General features: G+C 41.4%; 1 protein-coding gene across 1 annotated transcript in view; it reads left to right on the top strand.

The window, feature by feature from the left end:
* The window catches only part of SPTLC3 (serine palmitoyltransferase long chain base subunit 3), an 88,280-nt gene that overhangs the window by 49,797 nt on the left and 14,929 nt on the right, over positions 1 to 23,554 (top strand). The window contains exons 8-10 of the mRNA XM_085311078.1: positions 9,142 to 9,247; positions 16,650 to 16,869; positions 19,782 to 19,908. Coding sequence (XP_085167204.1) covers positions 9,142 to 9,247; positions 16,650 to 16,869; positions 19,782 to 19,908 — 453 coding nt within the window. The remainder of the gene's footprint in view (positions 1 to 9,141; positions 9,248 to 16,649; positions 16,870 to 19,781; positions 19,909 to 23,554) is intronic.

The following is a 23,554-nucleotide window of genomic DNA, read 5'->3' as shown; positions in this document are numbered from 1 at the left end:
AAACCTCCTATTGCTACCGTTAGAGACAGAATACTGTCTCTGTATGGACCTCGTGGACCTTGGTCTGACCAGTAAGGTTTTTCATATGTTCTTCATTGACCATTCATAATGAATGGACTGTCACTTCACTGAAGCTCATGACCCCCTGCAGTGTACCACGAGAGGCACTACAAACCATGGCCTTGGCTTACTTGAAGCAGACCTCAAAGTGCCACACTATACAGCACTTGTAGAAGACAACCAGAAAGTCCTTCAGATAGGCCTAGTTCACATCTGCAAGCATAGCCAAGTTATACAATTCATTTCAGGTTCAGTTGTCACCTGCTGCCAGCAAAGAGCAAATGTTGTTCTGAAGCTCTTAAAATCACGGGTATAGAAATAAATTTATGTGCTGTCTGCATTAGAGAAAATAGGTTGTGTTTTAGGAAAGGACAGCAGTGGCTATGGTCATGCAGCACCACTGCCTTTGTGGGATGCATCCTATTTCACCTAAAACAAAGTAGGCAGCATTCTTCGCTATGGATCTGTCTGAGAGTAGTGTAATACAAGTCTGTATAGCAAGAAATTGAGGACACACAACCTAAGCTATTAACTTGTGTTAAGAGGATTTTTCTCTTTCCAGTTAGGCAGATGTTTGTTTGCTTTGCTAGACGGGAGCTGTGTTGCTACCAGATTATCCTCCTTGCTAATGTGTGGAGACATAACATGCGTACAGGCGCACACACGTGCCCAGAACGTCGGGCTGTGTTGGTCAAAGGTTTGGTTAGGGCCTTCTGATGAGGGGTTGGAATGGTTCTCCAGAAAGGTGCAAAGAAAGGAAACAAAGAGTGAAACCAAGTCCTGTTCTCAGCCAGATCAGGGCKTAATACGTATTTCATTCTTGTATGTAAGTATGAGCCGAACTGTTTGCTGACATGAGTTGGCTCAGCTCCTTTGGAGCTAGGCTAGGTTATTTACATACTTTTTAGCTCAGCGTTGCCCTGTACAAAACACGGTAGAAGAGATGCCAGGCATTACTGCCACTAGTGACTCAGGCATGCTGTCTGTGTCGTATTCTCAAAAAATAAATTCAAATTGGCCAGCAGACTTTAGAGTTACCTTTTTTGCTATCACAGCACAGTTTGAGAAAGCAGATTTGTTCCATGCTCCTTGTTGCTTACATCATCCTCTTTAGACATGCAGTGTAATACCCTTGATAAAACTGCCTAGAATGTATTTAGTTTGGCTCTGACTTCCTTGGTTGTGTATGTATAGAAGGTACACTGAGAGAAGGCTGAGATGTGACTAATGTTTGTTGCAGTCGCTATAAATGGTTATCAAAATGAGCAGAATAATTATGTAACGATTCAGTGAAGCAATGGGATAATTTCTGAACCAGCTACTTCTTGAATATTATTCAGAAAACATGCACAGGGTGTTTAGACTTCCTAGGAAAGGAGGTTTAGCCTCATTTTCTAAGAAGCTGGACATTGTAATCTCTCTTGCCTCCCTTTTTATTCCCCTCAAATGGAAAAATAATTTTCATAAAAAATTACAGGGAAACTTTTATGTGAAAATTTTATCWTAAAACAAGAGAGGAAAAATTACCATTTTAAAATTATTACTGCTGTGTATCCAGCCTTCTGTAACTACATTTTATAAGAAAGTAAAAATTTTTTATTTTATTTCAAAGCATATAATCTGTAATATTGGATCTATTTGTCATTACGCAAAAGTAAATAATTATAACTATTTCATTAGTAAATAATCCCTATTATGAATCACCTTAGTGATATATAATATTCTTATTCTTACAAAAGTTAATGGAATCTATTTTTAATAAATGGGTGGCTGTCCTAGTTGTTATATTGTTTTCACAGAAATATCTGAATAGTTTTCCTAAAATTGACAGAATTGTTAGACATCTATGCTTCTCCCAAGTAAAATAACAGACATTTGGATGTTTCTCCTTTYTGAGAAACACAAGTTGCATGAAAAGGTTTTCAAGCCGTAAGGTGAAYGATAAAGCAAAAACAAGCAGTAGACCTGCGAGTGCATTTTTATTTGCACATAGGMATGTACCTGACTGCCAGTGAACAGACCTTTCCTCGTAAACAGGAGACTGGAATTTACAGGTTGGGGTTGAGAGAAGCACCCAAGTACACCCACAGGTTACCCATGTGATAGAAATTTAGGAAAATCCTCCCGTTCAGTTCTGTAACAAAAAGCTACAGAATGGAGCATTCGCTTCCTGTGGGCTCCCCTTAGTAGTCTTCACCCTGCCGGGGCAGCTGCAGTCGGCCGCCGGGTGTGCAACCTCCAAGGGACACTTTCTGTTCCCATGACCCTCACTCTGTTCTGTGGATGTTATCTTGTGCATCCATTTAAATGCAATTTCTTTTCTGAAAGGCATCACAATTAAAATCTGTAGGTTGCCAGCTCATGGCGTCAGTCCTGATTTGCACCAGCGTCTTTCACTGCAGGTGAAATGAAATGTACCTCTCCAAGAATACACATGGTGTCTAACTGAGGCACCCGTAGACATACCCAGCCCAGTTTAACCTGACAGCTGGTGGCACAGCTTTCAGGAAAAGCCAAGTAGCCAAGCAAGGCCAATTTGTGAATCACAGCTTTTCTGTTTCCTGAAGATAGTTATTGTAATGACTGAAATCTGCCCTACGCCATCTCCCTGACGTTTGCGCTGTAAGAACTGAAACGTGGTCTGCTAAAATCTTCCTCCTATGCATCATCAAGCCTTTTTTGGTCTCACTGAATGTCATTTAGGTTGCTGCCTGTGAAATGAGCTGCGGTCCAGAGAAGCTCTTGCAGTCACCCACCAAGTGACTAGGAACCTCATGGTTTAAAAATAAGCACTCTTGCATCCAGTTTCTTTTTTCTTTTATTTCTTACCATCACTGAGCGTTCTGCTGCTGAGCCCTTCTGCCTGCTCCTTGGAGGCTGAAATAATTCTCTGCTTCAGAACAATCTGCAAGATTTCTTAATTCAGCAGTAGGAGCTTTAAATCTGGCTAGATTTAAGATGGAATTTGTCAGGTTCATAAACAGAGATTATAGATTGTGGTTCCTCCAGTAGTAGATTGACCCAGGTCTGTTTTCAAAACATGAGTGTGGACATGAGTAAAATTCTTTGGTGAAAATATGAATCAGTCCTAAATTTGTGCGCTACTGTTTTTAGTGGGCTAGAGCAGTTCTGACTTGCCCTTAAAGCATCTGCCTGTCTTCTCCCCTGGTGTGGGCACCGTTCCCTTTGCCGTTTCCTGTGCACTGATTTTCTAGGAAGCGAGGAAGGAGCTGCACCTCTGCGCTTGAAATGTGACGGTGCTAGCAGCACGGCCCAACAGTTGGCGTGGGGTAGCAAGGGGAAGGGAGGCTAAAACTTCTCTCCACCACAGTGGCAATAGCTGCACGGCCTTTGCTAGGTTGTGCCGGCGGTCAGGTGTTACCCTGACCAGGTTTGGGCTCCAGAGAGCATCCCACCCTCTTCAGGTGACCCACAAGGGGTCTTGACCCTTTCAGATGCATTGGGGATACACTCTCCAGTGCCTTCATTTCCTGCAGCAGTGGTAATTTAAACAATGAATATTGTAGCCCAGGAAGAGACTGACTTATCACCCATCCTGTTTTATGTTTAAGACAATCTTTTACTAATGTCACATATTTTAAAGCACTTTTTCAGAACCTCTGACCTTCTTCTTGGTTAAATATTAGCCAAAATCCCTTTACGCTTCTAATAAAACATGAAAAGTAAAACCAAATAGCTATCCATTAATCAGCCTGTGATTTTATCAAGGATTTTCTGGCACAGCTGTTCTGGGTATTGTACTAGTGTTGGGTGAGAGCCTGTGGACAGATGGATGTGCTTCTGATTAACTACATCCAGGTGAATGCTGTTCATWTTAGTCTGTATAAGAGGATGCTGTCAAGGCTTGAGATCTGTTTATTCGTCCTAGTTCTACTGCATTTTTCCCACATAACATCAAACAAGTAAACGGTAGTCACATTTTCAGGTTTAGATTTGTAATTTCATAAGCGGTCTGTGAGAATGTCATGGCCATTGACAGAAATCAGGCTGTGTGGTTAAAAAAAAAAAAAAAAAAAAAACAGTTCTCTTCATTGCAAGGGCATTTCAACATACACTCAGAGGAGATGACAGTATGAAGAAGGCAGTCAATTGCGAAGCACAACCAAGCACCTAGGTTAGATGGAAATTTGGTCTCTAATCTGGAGCTTGAAACCACATCTAAAAAACRGGGGTCAGAGCAGCACATTCCTACCTCCTCCTTGTCAGAGTGTTGCGAAGATAGTAAGGGGTTTTTGTGGGGTCTCACAAATCAGGTGGTTGATGACAGATCTGTGTCAGACAGGTGTGAGCTGTTCAGGAGCCCAACAAAATGTAGTCTCCTGCATGGACAACCGATGGGAATTTATGTTAATCAAACTCTGGCATTTCTCAGTCTGCTCAGTCAAATTATTGCTTTGGAGTTCATATGCATGTGCCATGAGGACACACATATAGAAAGAGAAAACACAGCTATCTGGATCTGTTGTAGTTAACTCCGAAAGAAAATTTAGGCCAGGAGAAGGCCAGCAGGTTTCAGTGCAAATATATATTCCAGGAGAAAAAAAAGAAAAGGAAAGAAAAGAAAGAAAAGAAGTGGAAAACTACAGTTGCATGGCTATAAGCAAGCAAACAGATAAAATGGGGAAAAAACAAAATGAGTAAAGGAATGACTAAAGATTAGCCAAACWTTTCTTTTCTTTGGTTGCAAATGAGCTTTTGCAGTAACTTAGTACAAGGTTGTTCTTTTTGTTTGTTTGTTTGTTTTTCCCCCCTCAGAGGCTTAAGTGGCCCTTGAATTTAAGAAGAGAGGGCACTGTTCTAGCTATTATAGAGCAYGATGAAAGGCACGTTACCCACTAAGGTTTTTTCTTCTTTGAAGCCTCTGGCCACTATTGGAGACAAGGTCATTGCACCAGATAGATGGACCACAGTCTCATCCAATTTGGCACGTATTTCCCTGTGACGCATACAGACGCTGCTGCAGAGAGAAGACTGGTATATCCTGCTCCTAGCGTGCTGCGTCTGCATTTGCCCTCTCCGATTTGAAAAAGCTATGTTTGACTTGCTAATTGTGAGTAGGAGGATGTCCTGAGTTGAGGGAACTTTCACAGAGCTCAGTATTTACCGGCGGGCAGAGGGGGGAGCCTGAGCCTGTTACTGCGGCTGCAGAAGGCATCCCCTGCCCCGTTCCAGAGACAGATGATCAACGCCGCGATTTCAGAGAAGCGACTCTTGCTGCTCAGAGCTGCGCCATCAGTCAGGGACTTTTCAAAGGCTAGAATGAAAGCTACTATTTAAAATCCTGTAGGTACTKTCTAGTCCAACAAAAAAGCCTCGCGGTGGTTTCTCTTTTAGCGATCTGCAAGGAAGGAGGACGGCGTGGAAGGGGGGCACTCAAGTCACCCCAGCAAGGACAGAGCCTGGGAAAGGTACAGTGAGAGAGCAGGGGCTGGACACCGCAGAAGATGCGCGGCAGCGTGCGGGAGCTCGTGCACGAGAGGCTGAGAAGAGGCAGACAGCAGGCCCACAGGGAGGTCCAACATTTCTCCCCTTTCCCTTTGCTGTAGTCAGAGCTAATTAGGGAGACGTAGTGGTTGTCAGACATTCGCTTGCCAGWCTAATACTACAAAATGACTGTAGTGACCCAGTTCTTGAAATGCCAGGAAAAGATGGAGGAAGTAGGGCAGGATTTTCCAGATGTGTTTAAAAATAGCCACAGACTGCGTGTGAGCTCGCATGAGAGTGCGAAGTGGCCAAAACTGAAAGCGGGAGTGGCAAACGCCAGGGGAAGGAAGGGAAAACACGCTAAGGATAGCAGGGCCTTTTTATTTTAATTACAAAGGATTCAGCTGACATCAGGCGGGAGGTTTTCAGCCCGCGCAGAGGAGCGGCGATGACATGGGCAGCACTGCAGTGTAGGGGTGAGCGGATGAGGGGTGGAGACGGTGTGTCCCGGRGGAGGCACGGAGCCTGCTGGTGGAGGCACCGGCCGGCGCCGGGGCTTCGCTTGCGCTGGAGGCAGCACAACGCSCTGCCGCCTGTCCCGGTCCAGGCTCGCCTCAAAAACCAACAGCATATCCTCGCTGTATTGAAATCTAAAAAAAAAAAAAAGAAAACCTAAGCAAACCACAGTTCCTGCTTGAGAAACCTCATCCTTCATATGTAGACAATATGCCACAGGTAGCAGGTGGAAACTCCGGCAAAGTTAGATCTGGTTGTGCTTTGACTAATTAACCACATGAAATCCCAGCCACCTCCTGGGCCCGGTGAATGGTTGTTCGCCTGTACTGCTGAGGATCCCAGGCTGTGCGTGGTCGAACGAGAGAGCACAGTTGTTTTCTCCATAACTGGTTATTCAAGGTGGTCTTGTGCAACCCATCCCTGCCACAGTATTTTACAGGCTAACTACATTTAATAGGCAAAAAATTTGATATTAGAAAGTCAGCTGGGATGTACTGTTTTCTTTATTTCTTAGCACTCAATATAGCCTGTTGTTTGGGAAGTCCAAGTATATGCATATAGAGAGCATCTTTATTTTGCTTGAGTAACAGGAGAAGTCTTCTTTAAGAAGATTAAAGGTAATAGGTTTTCTTCACCTTCCAATTTCCCCTTTCCAAATGAGACACTACAAGCACAGAGTAAAAGGGGCAGTAAAATTTCTCTGCACCTTAACAAAGTATGTGTTGGCTGTTAAGCGATTAAGAAAGGGACAGATATACATATTTTTCAGAATGAGATACCAAAAGCAAAGTGATATAGCCCTGGTCCTGCAAACACATGTACTTAGCCAGAACTCCAGCAGGACTACATGATGTGTAAAGTCGGGCATGTCCATGCCTCAAAAACGTAATCTTTTATTTATATATATATTTTTTAAAATATATATATTTTTTTTATATTATTAATTTTTTTAAAATTTTATTAATATTTTTAAAAAAAATTTTTTTTTTTTTTTTTTACGTAATCTTTTATTTATATATATATTTTTTAAAATATATATATTTTTTTTATATTATTAATTTATTATTATTTATTTATTATGTATTTTATAAATATAAATAAATATATAAAACCATATCTGCAATCTCTCATTCCACACTAGTTTGAACATAGGAGCTATTCACTCACATTCACATATTTTCCAAATTAGTTCTTTAAAACAAAGTTACATATGTCTCATCCTCCTCTTTGTCCTCCCCTCTTTCCTTCCTTTCTTTCCATGTGGATATATGTTAGAACAATTGAATGTTCAAGCTGTGATGTCAGCTCTGAGGTTTGGGCAAACTGACTTTCCTGAAGTCTGGCATCAATCTGCACTGATGTTTGGGCAGAGCACTGACTCGAAAGACCCTATGTGCTTCAGAGGAGAGTTTCAAAAGTCCCAACAGGATATAGGTGACCACGACTCAGTTGAATTCAGTGGAGAAAAGAGAAAGCCTAAATTCCATTTGAATGACTGAAAATCTTCCCTCGTTTTTGTAACACGTGAGATTTCTGTCATCTTATGGAGTCCTTTAATTCTCAGAACTGTAAATAATTTCTGAGTATTATCTATGGGAAACGAAAGGGAAGCAGCTCCACATGCAAGTGCTGCAAACTGTCAGCTGATGTATAAATTCCTTTTAAAGCACTGGGAAACTTTTATTTCTTTGATTGCCATCTAGTGGAAGATGTGCTGTGTGCATCGCATTATTCATAATATTTCTATCTCTGACCACATCCAGCTGCACCAATGATTGCGCAGTTGAATTAAGCTGCAACTTACAGTGCATATGTTGTGTTTTGTAAGTTATGGTGGGGTTTTACTAGGTCAGGAGATTACACTGTAAGGCACAGAATGGCATAGGCGTTTCTGAGAAATTTATCTTTCATGAGATTAGTAAATGCCAGTAGTGAGAAGTGAGGTCACAGGTTATGCATGGTGGACAGTTAAGGTGCAAATGGCCTGATTCCAGTCAGGTGGAACCAGGTGAAGTATAGGTCAACATTAATACAGGTAAGATATATTTTCTTCAATTGGAAGAGTTCTGTTTAAAGACAAGCATTGTACTATTTTGGAAGGGTACAATAACTGCATTAAGATGCCTTGCTGAAAAGGTGGGGTTATATAATGAAAAAATGCCACTAATTTTTCCCAGCCCACAATTAAATCTGATCTCTAATAATACTGGGAGTATTGGTAGTCTCTGTAAGACTTCCTTTAAAAACATTTTGAAATGTCTGTTCAGATTCCTGAGAAGTACCAGAATAGTTCATTTTGGAAAGTGTTCATTCACATTCACACTGGTTAGATTTCAACTCCACCGTGAGAGTTGCATTTTGAGATGACCCTTATTTCTATATTTCTCTGGGGCTTTTTCCCTTCTTTCATATTTTTCAGAAATCAGTGGCTTTCCTTGAAGTGTCTTATGAGATTATCCACACACGGCTCTTGAGAAAGCATCTGCATCTCTAACATTGCTCTAGGCCTCCTTATATTGAAGTCATGCCAGTGCCAAGCATTTTGGCATTGAATTAGGGTATCCATTGCATGTACTTGTRCTCACCTGTGTCTCCCTGTCTCATTAGTGTTCTTTCACTCTCTTTCCTTCTTGAGAAGGACAAGATTTCTCTTACTGCTATCCAGACATGCTTCTGCATCCTAATCCAAACCTTTACTGAAACAGTCCATTTTATTCATGAGCTGAAAAGTGATTAAAAGCTCACTGTTCCAAAAGCCTTGAGACACTGTGCGTATCATACAGCTGATAGTTAACCTTTATTGTTAATAGAAGGAATTCCATTTTGCCTTTAAATAAAAATGTAAGCCAAGAATTTCTAGAAATCAAACTTTCTTTCCTGGATAAGGTGCATAACTGAAAGCTATTTTTTTTAACTCTTCTTGTCATTAGATTGCATTCAAGTAAATTGAATCGGTTGTTGGGTCTCACCTGCTAAAAAAGTTTGTCTTTGTGATATATTTTTTTAATCTTGTCTTTTTCTGTATACAGAAAAATAGCACCCAAAAGAAAATTGAAAGTTCCTTGGGAAAGTCTTCATGTTAATCTTTTACTTTCYCCTTTTCCTTATTTTTACATAAAGACATACAGAGTCTTGAGAGTCTACTGAAGGATGCAATAATATATGGGCAACCTCGAAGCCACAGAGCTTGGAGAAAAATTATCATCCTTGTGGAGGGCATTTACAGGTATGTTTGTGCTTTAGAAATGTGAGTACTCTTTATCATTTCTGAGGACAGAATGATGTACTGAATGAAGCTATCAATAACTTAAGAATCAATTGGAAATCATAATGACAATAGAGGTAAAAGAGCATCCTGAGTGATCTTGTAAATACACTGATTTTCATTAGGTCAGTCTGAGCGCTGGCATAACTTGCTCCAGTTAGATCCTGTTTGTTGTTCTGAATGTTCATTAGCTAATCACTTTCCTTTGGAATGGGGAATGTACTATGAAAGCAAGACAGATCATCAGCTCATGTATGTCGCCAGAGATGTGATGAAATTTGTGGAGCAAGAAGGATTGAGGAGTTTCACAAAGTGAATACGTTGAGAAGTCAGTTATGCGCTGGTAGATCAAAAGACAGCTATGCTGTTCCTAACAGGTAAGTTCTGCAGGTCCAATTCTTACCCAGTTGGTGGAAACTAAAAACTCAAGCTAAACTCAGACCAAGTGACACCAGAATCTTTCCAATAATTAGTACTGGATCTAATGGCCTCACTGTCTAACAGCTATTTTTGTAGCCCCCATCCCTAGAGGAATGTAAATGACAGACATCTTCAAGGATCTGTCAAATATTATTGATACTAATAATATAATGTAATTACAAAGTATTCTAATAATCTGACTCCAGTTCACTAGAGCAGGACATCCTACGTCCAACCAGAGGGACAGGCCATCACTAGAGCTTAGTGGCAAAGCAGAAGCCCCAAGCAGGTTGTGTCCTGGCAACTGCTCAAGTAGGGCACAGGTTGCTGTTGGGGCAGCTGTGGGGCTGGCACATGGCATGAGTGGGGAGCCACAGGGAACCGGAGTAGGTGGCAAGGAGTTAATCCTAGGAGCTCATGGAGCAGGGGAGGTTAGTGATTATGAAGGGGAAGCAAGGACTGAAGAAGCAGARAACCAGAAAGTAGGAGGAACTATTGTACAGACCTAGGCAAGGCTACAATGGAGTGACGAGGAGAGGGGGAGTGGGAGAAGGGTAAGTTTAGCAGTAGTAACACTTGCACCAGACAGAAAGGAACCACTCCTTCACAGAATGTGGTGTGGTGTATGAAAGTAGTATTAAACGCTACACACAGGCATGATTTCATGGGTTGCTGAAATGCAGGCAGTATTTTACGCCATTTTCCTGAGGATTGCTAGTGCAGTTGAGCTGATYAGCTTTTTTCACAATTAATCTTTCACAATCTCATGTTGTCACAACTTCATGGTCATTAGTACTCTCTTTTTACTAATGTTTGCCATCTGGTGCAAAGAGGACAAATCAGTCCTTATCTAACCACCTGTCACTCAGAGGTGAAACAGTTCTGCAGCAGACCCAAAGTTTGAACTTCTCCTTTCAACCAGAGTAAACAGGGAAAAAAAGCCCTGCAAATAAACATAGTTTGGCACAACTAAAAGAAAACTCAGATTTAAGGACTTTGATCACGTAGAAATGAAGTGGACCGCCAACATTTATTGACAAATACTTCTGTCGGTCACATGGCATGTAGAAAATGCTGTGGCTGCTTTGTTCAGTTTTAAATACTTTGGTCTGGATATTGACCACTAGAAAGAGAGGAGGGAAACTGGTGACAGAGGCATAGATCAGATGAAGCAGTGAGACAAACCTATTGCCAGATGGTTGTGACATTTGCAACTTTATCTACAGATGTATAAATGGCAAGGAGGGTTGTTTTCCTTTTGGTTTGCATTTGGTTTGCAAGGAAGACTTTGTTCTCAAAAGTTACAATCGCAGGTCCTTCTGTTGGAATGAAAATTAAAAACATGCCAAACCTCAGAGGACCTCAGTAAAAGGATTTTTTTATTTCTGATAAGAATTATTAATGGTACCAAAAGTGCCATAAGTCAGTGCTTTCCAATGGGATTTAACAAATTAATTATATTTCCTAAAAAACCTCAGCCTTAGTATATCACCTCTTGTTGATTACTAGGAAACATCAAAGAGGCAGGAAACCAGGTACTGAATTTCTTTGCTTCCACCTCATTCATATCATTCTCACCCAATAAGAGATGAATAAGATTAAGACCACTAATATCCTGAGTGTCTGTGCTTGTGAAAGGCCCGAAGTAGAAGAAAAGCAAAGCTCAGCTCTGCAATAGTATCTCACTGGAGACGAGCCGTAGCAGTAGCTAGGTTGGTTGGTTCGTTGATTGCTTTCATAGCCTAGGCAGATCAGAAATTGAAGATTGTGGTTTGATTGCAAAGCAAGTCTGCCCTGACTTGAGGGAGAACACTACCACACCCCATGGGTTGCAGCTCCGCCGACACCACCAGCCTGAGGTGCACAGAACTGATCTGTGCTCACAGCCAGTCACCGCTCCTGGGAACAGATTCACAGACTGGGTACTTTGATAAGTACCTAATAATGTTTCATATGCAAAAGAAAAACTGCAGAAGCCATATTAGAAATCTTCTTAGAAATACTCTTACTTTCCTGCGYGTGTGTGTGTTCTTTCCTCTTATCCTAATGTTTTCCTTTCTTGGCCCGTGAATTTTGAAATCGACTAAGATTTTCCAACACCCATATTGGCTAATGTTCATTCTTTTGAAGATTTGCTGGATGCTAAATTAACATTCATCTAGAAGGTTTAAGAGCAGATAGATTGCTGTTAATGTCTTCTTCTTACAACATTTAATGCTTTTTTTTAAGGACTTAGGGAAACATTATGCTTTGGGGTCAGCTAATATAGAATTTAAATAACTTGGTCAAAGCCACTCTCCAAGTTAAAATGTCCTGATTTGTAAGTTTAGCTTGGCAAATTTTTTTCAGAAATACTTTTTTACCAGGGATGCAAAAGACATGCTAAGCTTTTCTTTTTGGAAAAATAAAGAAGAAAAGAAAAAGATTGTATGCAACAACATAGTCTTAGCATGGTAAGGTTGATGGTTCGGAAAGTATTTTGCCTATTCTTTCCATTAGAGGTATGTTACAGTGCTTACACTGCACATAAGCCTGGACTTACCAGCCAGCAAAACTTGAAAAGGGCCATTATTAGTCAACACAAGTGTTTCAAAAAATCAGACTTGTGTTTTAAAAACATAAGCCACAGATCTCACTTGGTTATAACTGAAGACAGAATTGGCCTCTTGCCTTGGGAAGGGCCCAACCTAGCAAGAACTGTATGTTTGTTTGCTTTTTAATGTATCTAACATCTGAAAAAGAAAAAATTAGAAGTAAATGTAACCATTATTGAAAGCTGGCTCTCAACTTGAACTAGCCTAGAAGCAAATATATTTCATATTCATTCCAAACTAAGAGAGGCCATCCAGCCATCAGTCTTCAGTACAAAAAGCATGAACAAGTTTTGGCAGTGTCCAGGGCACAAATTAAACTGACTTGCTAAATCATATTTCTGTTATTTAAGTTCTAGCTAATGTTTTCTTTGGCTTCTACCATTTCCAGTTCAGAATCAATCAGTTAGTGTGCTCCTACGTGSTTACTGGTGGATTTCTGCTTCTTGCACACATTTTTACCAGGAGTCAGATAGGCCAAGGCCCAGGGCAGGAGTTAAAAGGAAGCAGAAACTGATCAAAACATGTATTTTTTTAATCCGACTTTTCCCTGCTTTTAATTCGATTTGGGTATATTTCCTTCCAACTCAGAAAATAGCTCTTTGATCAGTTGGATATTGTCCAGTGGCTTTTTGTGTACACTAGAAGTTCCTCGGGATTCAGTGCCAGTATCATAGGAAATTTATTGTGGCTATTTTTTATTTCCTGCGGTTAGGTGCCTGGACTTCAGAAAAAGAAYTGGACAATATTTAATGTCTTTGGCCAGGGGCCAGCATGAAAGATTAACACTTCTACCATTTCAATGTATGGAGTTTTATTTAAGGCAAGGTTGGAGGATTTTTTAAAACTATTGCTCTATACCACAAAATRGAAAGCATTGTGTGAATGTGCAAGGTTTGTGTAAGAAAATAATACCCAAAGTAAATATTAAAATATAATGTGTATATTTGTGTAGCAAGAGGTCAGGAGGGAGGGAAGGTATTTTCCTAAGTACAAAGTAGCCTGAAAGGAGAACAGATAGATAGATTTTCAAATGTTGAAAGGATTGTGGTACTCTAGGGCATATTTAGAAGCTGAGTGATGCAATTGTGAGGAAGGCAATAGTTTGAATATTAGTAAATTAGTTCTCCTGAAAGAACAAAGATTGAAATTGTGGGAAATATTATGTGGTACCATAGTAGGTTGTGGAAAACTGCTTTCTTGCAAAATTTCAAAATAAACTGGATGAACACTGTCAGTATCCTGTCAAGACCAAGTCTGTGTTTGAAGCAAGGTGACCAGCACAAGTGTAGTCTGCTGTCTACAGCACCTGGCTCCAGAATTCATCATCTATATTGGGAAGAGTCKCAGCAGTTTTGCAGGAATTGAACCAGACCTCAAAATACTGAGTGTATCTGCCCACATCAGAGAGYGGATTAAACTGAGTGCTGACTGATACGAGCTCTTCTGTCAGCCCTCTGCACAAGGTAGATGAGGGTCAGCTGTGACCTAGAAGCTTCACGTGCCTACAACCAAACTARTAACTTCTGCTAAGAGACAGGATATAATAACATGTAACAAGAATGTCTGGCCTGGGCAAAGCCAGCTTAAGTTCGTCTGCATCCAGCTCTTTGGACATGCTCTATGTGCTTGAGCAGCTTGGGAAACAGAGCAGTAGCTTTATTGTTGTCACTAAAGGGTGACACAACCAGACCGAGGCAGAGAGATTAGAGTTCATTTCTAGTTCTCTGGTTTAAACTCAGTCCATATCAATATTTACTGAAGGATTCAGCAAACTTTTCATTTGGGCTMTCCCAGGCAATATGTGAAGTGAGCTTTGTTTTGGAGTGACTCTAGACAGGGAGGTGTTTGTGTCACCAACCCTCTTCCAGGGTCAGAAGAGAGACTAAAAAGAGATGAGGCACAGAAACGGCACTGTGCTCTGCCTCAGGTGGCAGCACGAAGTGTAACACTAAACCAGCAGCACGACATCCATTTCACGGACACTTCACAGTCGTGTTAGGATCGCTGTCTATGATTGTAAGACTTGTTTTGAGCAGCATCTTTCAAGAGCACTAAATCAACATTGAAATTGAATGCACGTGCCTTATTTCACCGAACAGCTTAGAGTTCAGGAAGAAATCTCCTGCCCTTAGGAGTAAGAAGAGGTTTTCATTAAATCTTCTTCATATTTTAACTTCATAGTAGTCCTGTAGCAACTCTATGTATTCTGGGATTCAGCAATGACTTAACTTCCATTCCACACACACATAGGAAATCAAGCTCTATTTGCAATTTTCACTCATCTTCCTGAAGATAAATACTGTGTCTCCTGCTTGTCTCCATAAGCCATTGAACTTAATGATGTCCATATAAACGCAGAAAAACTATTATTCTCCTCCTCTGCCTGGCTGATCTGCCCCAGCATTGCTGGAAATTGTACAGTGGGACGCCTGCTCGCAGGCAGAGCTACTGTCAGCTGCGGAGGTGCTCCTTGACACCACGCTCAGCTCCTGCTCACTGACCTCTCCTTGCTGACCTGCCAGCTGGTCAGACGCAGCCTAAAGCTGCCCTCCAAAGCGTGCAGGATCCTGCAGGCCAGAGCACACCCRGTGGCTTCGTATGATTTTTCACTGACGAATGCTTGAACTCTGGGTTACGTGAGGGCTACAGGCTCTGCCTTTGTGTTCCTTAAGAAAACAGCTGCAGCGGTTCTGGTTGCTTCTCCCCAGCTGCTGAATGCCCTTGCCTGATGCAGGGGTCTGTCCCCAGTGCAGAGGGAGCTGGAGGAGGCAGAGCCCGGCCCTCCTCGGGGGCTTACAGCACAAGCCCACCTCGGCAGCAACTTCAGCTGAGGCAGGGGACTTCGCTGCGAGCGGCTCTGGTGCCGGCGTATGCTCCCTTCAACTGGCTGGTGTAACCAGATTCACCTGACAGCCAAAAACGTGCCTCCAGGCACGTGCAGCCAGGCCTGCTGGCCTTCCCAGTACAAACAGCACAGGCAGATCCCCCTGTTGCTGCTTCAAAACCGTGGAGACTTGCCCGTGGACAGGTAGCAAATACCTTTCACGGAATTTCCACTTGTTTCCAAGCTTGCCCAGGAGGCCAAAGGATGAATGAGGACTAAAATTGTCAGAAATTTCCCAAGTGGCAAAAGCACCTCCTACTTTTTTTGTAAACCAAATATCAGCTGCACAGTGCAGCTACAGTGCGTAGCACACCGTCTCTGAAAGCCACTGGTCCAGAGCCTAAATGTTGCCAGGGTACCATACTGATTGCACTGTTCTTCTGTATATGCCATTGGGGAACAGACTTGACATTTTTGTTTACCTGAAACTCCTGTAGCATTTGCAATTGGCTACACCTTCGCTTCAGACCTAAGCCACAAAACCTTGGCTTTCCTGGCACAGAGCAAGCTCACTTTGTGTTTGATAGGAAGTGTTTAGCATTTAAAGACCTGCTCACTACAACTAGTKGAAAATAATATGTTTAACTCATTATGAAATGAATGCTAAGTGCATCAGAGCATATCCAAGTATAGCCTTAGTCATTTCACAAAGATTTTCAAGACATGATAGTCTTCACAGCAATACTATTGATACTTAATGTTATGATCTAAATGGAATTAGAGTACATTTCTTATTTGTCTCCAAGGCTTTCATTGTGCTAAACAGGTCCTCTGTGCCACCTAACTCACTGAAGTGATCACCAATAATATAAAAGGTTTATCATCTTGTCTTATTTCTAGGAATCTCAATACACCTTTAATATAAATTCAGAATATTTCTTTCTCTTGTGTGACTCTAAGATAAAAAGAAAAAAAATGGAGACTTTTTTTTACTTTGGTGCGCTAAGTAGCAGACTGCGTTTCCTGAAAAGTGAGTAAAGAGAGCAACAACGAGCGAGACTACGCCTTTTCACATCACTGATTTTGTCCACACTGAGGACTGGTGCTACTTTACGTTATGGCACCTTCTGTGCATTTCATCATGACCTACCTCCTACATGTGTTGTACTACAATGCTTYTACACCAGGGTAATTTGCTCTAGAGTTGTTACCCCAAATATTGTTGTGGTTGCGTGCACGAGATAAGCAAGGAGCCCAGGCTGTAAATTATAGCAGCTCTTTGTAATTCATTACAATATTTGTTTTATAGCAAATTGGGATATGCTAGTCTGGGTAATCTGGTCACCCCCTTGCTTGGTACATTTCTTGTCTTTTTGGGGTTGTTGAAAATTCATGAATGTTCAAAGACCCTTTGACTGTTCAGCTTCTAAGACTATTTCACTGGTTTTTATTTGCTTGTGAAGGGAAGGGTTTGCAATTTTTGTTTGAACTGCTTGTTTTTGACCACGGCTCTTTTTGCTCCCAGCATGGAAGGCTCCATCGTGCGCCTGCCTGAGATCATCTCCTTGAAAAAGAAATACAAAGCCTACCTCTACTTGGATGAAGCTCACAGCATTGGTGCAGTGGGAGCAACAGGCAGGGGAGTTGTGGAGTACTTTGGGATGAATCCTGATGATGTCGATGTGTTAATGGGAACATTCACAAAGAGCTTCGGTGCAGCTGGAGGGTACATAGCTGGCAAAAAGGTAAAAGGCAAACTCAAACATTTTAACGTCAAAGGGAGAAAAAGTACCTTCTCATCTTCTGTGAGATATTTTGATCTCTTTTTATAGATTGCTTCATAGGAGAACTATTCTAAATACAGTACCATTTTTGTCTGGATCCCAAATGCACATAAAACAGTCTGAATTTCTTATTTTTGTCTCATGTTTGTATTATGTAATTTGCTTGGGTTGGATATWTCTGTGCCACCCTGATGACTGTTGTTTGTCCTGGAAATGTTTAGCCACTTTGTGGTTGGCTAAATATACTTCGCTACATTAATTTGCATGCAAATTACTTGTTACTTTATTTCACATTTGTAAACAGTGAGTGGAGCAATATGGAGAGGTTTAAGCCACAGTTTCATCCACTGATAATAAAATGCCTAAACAGTTGTGAATTGTCATAGTTGCATTTTTTAAGAAGATGGAGAAAGAGGATTTACTGAGGGCCTTTTGCAACAGCAAAATCCGTGTCCTCAATTGCTCTGCATGCATTAGGAAAGTGACTGCTTGTCAACCGTAGATGTCAACAAAAAGTGGAGCTGAGCTTGATTTAACTGAGTGTATAGGAAAAGAGAAAGAATAATCAGCACCATTGTGAAATGTCATAGTTTTTGTTGTTTGACAGAAATATCAAGTAACTGTGATGAATTACCCAATTCATACCCTACCAAATGTATTTCTTTTTTAAGTAGTTTCTTAAATAAGTAGGAAGCCTGTTTAGCTAGCCCATATGGATATTGCTAGGATAACATTAATGAGTTAGCACTTGAGTAGAATAAGAGGGATATAAGAAAGTACGAAGTTTATCTTTCTCACTGAGTGTCTTTTCATTTTTTCGCTCTGGAGATCTCAAAACAAACTGCCATAATGCATCAAGAATCAATTTTCTTTGTTTCCTTTACTTTCTAAATCTWTATCTGAAAGTTTAACTTTTACCAGAGGACAACATGGGTAGTGGAGCTAGAAATTATGGGAAGTCTAGACCTGTAAAGGTATCTAAAGTGACTCTTCATCTAATTCTGGAAATTTTCATAAATGAAAGTGGGTCACCCTTTCTGTACGTGCGAATATCACAAAGCTATTCATCAGGCTTTCTACCCTTACTGACAGCTCACTCAACACATTTAATACACCTACATTAGTTGATGCAACCAAAAGCTCACCGTAGAACCATTTATTCTGTGTCAGTAAGAGCACAGAAACCTTCTGGGCTATTTGGTTAAACCCTAAGAATTACAATTGCATCATAACAGTGCATAGGCTATATAGGGTTTCATAATTCTTTATCCTTAGCTTTGGAATTACAGCATAAACTTATACAGCTTCTTTTGGCAATAATTTTTGCCAATGTCTTTGTTTTTCTTCTAGYGATATTTTTTATCAAAGGCAATTTTCAAGCAGGCCTTATTACTTTAACTTGCATTCAACTTTTAGTGTGGTAGCTTTTATTCACTGACATTTTGCATTAGGAGGTATAACCTCTCATAACACTGACAGACTCAATCAATCTCTAATTTCCTACAGTATCATTGGGTTGAGAAAAGTAACWAGTACTTTGGATATGCCTACAGTACAGCAGTGCTTTTGTTAGGGTAAGCRCAGAGTCCTGCACTTAGGGAAAAATAACCCTAGGCACCAGTACTAGCTGGGGGCCGACCTTCTAGAGGGCAGCTCTGCAGAGAAGGACCTGGGAGTGCTGGTGGATGACAAATTGACCATGAGCAAGCAATGTGCCCTTGTGGTCAGGAAGGCCAGTGGTCTCCTGGGCTGCATTGGAAAGACTGTTGCCAGCAGGTGGAGGGAGGTGATCCTGCCCCTCTGCTCAGCCCTGGGGAGGCCTCATCTCAAGTACTGTGTCCAGTTCTGGGCTCCCCAGGACAAGAGAGACCTGGAGCTACTGGAGAGAGTCCAGCATAGGGCTACAAAGATGATCAGAGGGCTGGAGCATCTGCCCTACGAGGAACGGCTGCGAGAGCTGGGCCTCTTCAGCCTGGGGAAGAGAAGACTGAGGGGGGATCTTACCAACCTGTATGAGTCCCTGAAGGGAGGGTGTCAAGGGGATGGGGACAAACTCTTTTCATTTGCCCCATGTGACAGGACAAGAGGCAATGGGCAGAAACTGAAGCACAGGAAGTTCTGCCTGACCGTGAGGGGGAATTTCTTCCCTGTGAGAGTGACGGAGCACTGGCACAGGTTGCCCAGAGAGGTTGTGGAGTCTCCTTCTCTGGAGATCTTCAAGGCCTGCCTGGTTGCAACCCTGTCTAACATGCTSTAGGTGACCCTGCTGAGCAGGGAGGTTGGACTAGATGATCTCCAGAGGTCCATTCCATCCTTACTGATTCTATGATTCTATGAATTTTGCTCTTAGTTATACAAGGAATTGTTCAAGTATCTCTACTAACTCTAACATGACTGTCCTCTGAGGGGAAGCTACAGTTTTAAGAAGCTAATAGTCAGATTTGGCTAATATCCAAAGATAGCTATCAATCAGGTTGCTTTTCCTGAAGTACAGTCTTCTGCCAGAGAAACTGTACTGTTTTAGTGCATACGTTTCATTCCCACTAAAAGAGGAACTAAGAAGTAATTTAAATGCAGCTGTTTATTGGTCTTTAAATGATTTTGGATCCTTTGTAGTAAGTCTTATCATGTAAGCAAATACTCTGTTTGAGAGCTTTGTTTCAGCTGTAATTGCCCCACTTATCTTGTAAGTATTTACGCCTGCCTGATGTTTCTTCAAGCCATGTATTAACAGTAGTAACCAAGAAAGTAAACCAATAAATGGTGAAACATCTTTTTCCTTTTGCATGTTCTCACTCCAGCAGTAGTTAAAAGAGAGATCTGCCTTCTGACCACATCAAAGCTCACTCATACTTTGTTTTTGCTTTTGTAAGGACCTTGTGGACTTTTTACGAACTCATTCTCACAGTGCTGCGTAYGCCACATCCATGTGTCCACCTGTAGCAGAGCAAATCATCAGGGTGATAAAGTGTCTCATGGGACTAGACGGGACAACGCAAGGTAAGCCACGCTCACTGACTGCGTATGCTCTGTTTATAACCWCAGCACCTACCCAGTAGAGCTAATATCCAGATCATTGTATGTCTGAGTGCTATCAACTCTACTTCTTTTTCCTTAGCCTTAGTTTCCTTAGCCAACTCCTTCCTTTACCGTTATCCACCTGTTTCCACAGCATTCAGACATTGTTTAGCCCTTACTGAACAACGATTCTTGCAAGTCTTCTGCAGGACAGGGATGTCGCTGTGGTTGTTTTGCAGGTGGGGGAACGCAGGCAAAGTGATTAGATGATGATCCTAAAGACACAGTGTAGCAGCGGAGATGGAAGTACTCTGAAAGTTTTGCTCCAAGTTGCCTGCTGTAGTCGCCGACCCACAGCACAACAAATAGGAAAAGTACAAATTGTCCCTTGAGTAGACTGTTTGACTTTGTCAGATGAGTTCGGGAGGAAATCCCTTATGCCTTCATTAATGGACTRAATTCTGTCAAAAAATAGCTTCTCAGAGGTGCTTGTGCAATGAATGTAATGACAAGTTTAACTTCTTTTAAGTGTAAGCCTTCAATCTGGCAAGCATCTCAAGCACAGCTCAGATTTTCAACACAGCTATTGAATGTTAAATGATGATATGAAATGATTGTAGTAATTCCCGCCTCAATTATTAATTGCAGTGTCATGAAAGCTAATTTTGAAATACATTTTGTCCTCAAACAATTCAGTATTTGATATCTTTTATGAAAAAATAGATTTATTTATATGTCTTCCCTGAAGTTACAGGTGCAGCTACAGTTCAGTCCTCTGTGTAACATGCTCTGTACGCAGCAAGCAACGAAAACAACTGTGAGATTTATCTGTCTGCTAGTATTTCTGTGTGATACTGAGATGTGTTCGTTGTCTGAGGGCTTAAATCCTGACTCAGAGATAAAATCTGATGGTTTTTGAACGTGTGTAGGTTGTTTGGGGAATGCTTGAGGACAGCGTCACSGTCTGTGCCACAGGTAGTGGAAGATGCGGGTTCTGCTCGGAATTGCGGTCTCTTTTCTGCTGATTCAGCAGTGCTGTGCTGTACTCCCTTCTCCTGCCTGCTGGAGGGCGAATAGCGTTAATTCTGTGTTGTCCATCCCTGACAGATCTGAGTGGGAGCAAGGCAGGAATGGAAAAGAGAAAGGGCATGAGAAGGGGTAAGATCATACCGCAGTGCGCTGCACTACTCTGTTTCAGAGGCCCCGGGGGTTGTTTCAAACCTTGATAGACACGAGAGTATTGAGACGTATCTCACAGCCCCTCAGTGAGGCAGACTTTACAAGACCCCAGCGTATGAAAGGAGGGATGGAGAATCTAGTCCCAGTGCCAAACTCTGCTCAATGTAATAACAAAGTGCTGCAAAACTCCAGTGCAATATGTAGTCAACAAGAAAATGATGCTTTTGTCATTTTGGCAGAGATTTTAAGTTGGAACTGTTGCTACACTCTGAAATCTGAAAGGTCAAATTTGCATTTGCTGATATCTACAGCTTGTTTGATATGAGAGACCCGCTCTGACATGTTGCTTCTGTCTCAGCAATGTGTGCGCAGCCTGTCCTGCAGTGCTCTTCTCTGAGCTAGTTATAGGAAATATTTGCCATCAGAGGGCGACCTTACACCGAGCCTTCCCCAGAGTTACGTATTCAGGGTCTCACAGAAAAATATTACGTATGCATTTCCAAACCTTCAAAGCCCCTTACAAATGACCTTTGGCTAGCGTAATTCTGCGTGCAGCTCAGTGCAGGCTAGCAGCAGRCTTGGTTCAAGGTGCAGTTTTTTAAGGTGTGCGTGCCTGCCTGTTTCAGGGCTAAGAGATTGCAGCATTTTCTCTTTCAGAAGTAGTTAGCTTAATGACACTGTGTTTCTGCACAAACTGAGTGTTTATTAAGTCTCCTGAAAATGTTTTAGGAAGTAAATTACTGTTCTGCAAGGTCTTTAAAATTTTTATGTAACATGAAATACAAACAAATAGAAAAACAAATTAATAAATCATATAGCACAACTCTGAGTATTGCACAAAGGCTAGCAAACTGGCTATGATGTGTAAAAATATTTCTGAGCCAAACTCATTATTTTAGTCTATTGGTTTTTCTTTCATGTGGGCCTTCCTTCATTAGACTGTCTTGTAGACTACAAAAAATAACACACAGGAAAAAATGTTATGCTAGAACATGCTACAATGCTACTTTGGCATCAGAGCRAGGAAGGTGGTGGCTCAGCAAGGAGAGGAACAGAAGGGAAGAGAGCCCTATCTCTTCTTAGATGGTTTTATTTCCAAGGACAACAGCAATCTTGGCTGAGTTCTTTTGCTTTGTTTTCACTGAAAATGGTGAATCCTGCATGTGAGCTGTCCCTGTGAGGTAGTGACATGTGTGGCAGTGACACCTAGCAGAGAGGTTGCAAGTGAATCAGAGTTTATTGTTACTATATTACCACAGAGTGATAATGGACCCTCTGAAAATGTGATCTTTTCTTTATTTTTTTTCCTGGAAACCTGTTGGATCATTAAAGGGAGTTTATTTTGCAGTTGGTTCAGATGGCCTTCCCTTCCCACTGAATGACTGGGGGAATCCTTTTTAAGGAGATTTCCATTAATGGACGATGGCTTGTCCTCTAGAGCGCATTCCTGTAGGGAAGGGGTCCTTACAAAAGATGCAAGTATYAAAATTCCAGTTTGGTAAAAAGTTCCAAGCTAACTACAGGGTGCTTCTTGAAAACTGTGAGACAATGGGACAACAGATGTGCTATCCTGTCTTATTCTTACGTCTGAGCTTCATGACTGACTCCTAGACAGATTCATAGAAAGCCAAGGGAAGGCGAATTGATTTGGTCATTTAATTGCTGCTCTGAAAACTATATTTTCTAGCACTTTACACAGTCTTCTCTTATATTTCCCCAGATATCATGCTTTTACATTCCCTTCCATTTGCTGGTAGTTGTTCGCCATTGATCTGTTAAGAGCTGAGCTCTTAAAAGAGTAGGGCAGGCGAATTACATAGTGGACATCAGAGGCTAGAAATGCGAAGATACTGTTTGTGTTTGCTCTGACGTGTATCAGAATGGTTGATCTCYTATTTTTTTCTTCATTTATCTCCAGTTAGCAAGATTATGCCTGGTTGGAAAAGGAATCAGAGCTTGCATTTCCAAGGCAGGATCAGTTTATTGGATGTATGACTGGACATGAATGGGTGTATATGTGCATAGAGGGTACAGTGTAATTAGAAGGAAGGAATAGGTAGTGCTATCTATGCTCAACTTGCTAACATTTTAAAGATAACTCTACCAAACCTAAACTGTTTGGCTGAAAATAACAGGTGTCTGGTTCAGACTCTATATTATTCATATTAACAGAAAAGGTTCAGTCTTTCCTTAAACTCATAGGTGTGCATATGGAATTTTGACAGCCTAGGAAAAGAAGTCCTCTTCCCTGAAAAGCTTCAATTTCTCCAGGCTTTGAGATGATGATTTGAATTCTGATAGCCAAGGTTATCATTTGTGCCATGTCTATGAAATACCACCCGCGTCCTGTGAGCCTCTCAGAAATCTCTACTTGGAATGAGCAGTGACGAGTTTTTAGCACTCTCAGGACGTGACCCGATCTGAGCGCGTACTGTCCCATGCACGACAG

This window comes from Rhea americana, unplaced genomic scaffold (assembly GCF_003343005.1).
Source record: "Rhea americana isolate MKP2758 unplaced genomic scaffold, rheAme1 scaffold_109, whole genome shotgun sequence".
NCBI classification, from domain to species: domain Eukaryota; kingdom Metazoa; phylum Chordata; class Aves; order Rheiformes; family Rheidae; genus Rhea; species Rhea americana.
This window is presented reverse-complemented; position numbering and strand designations above follow the sequence as displayed.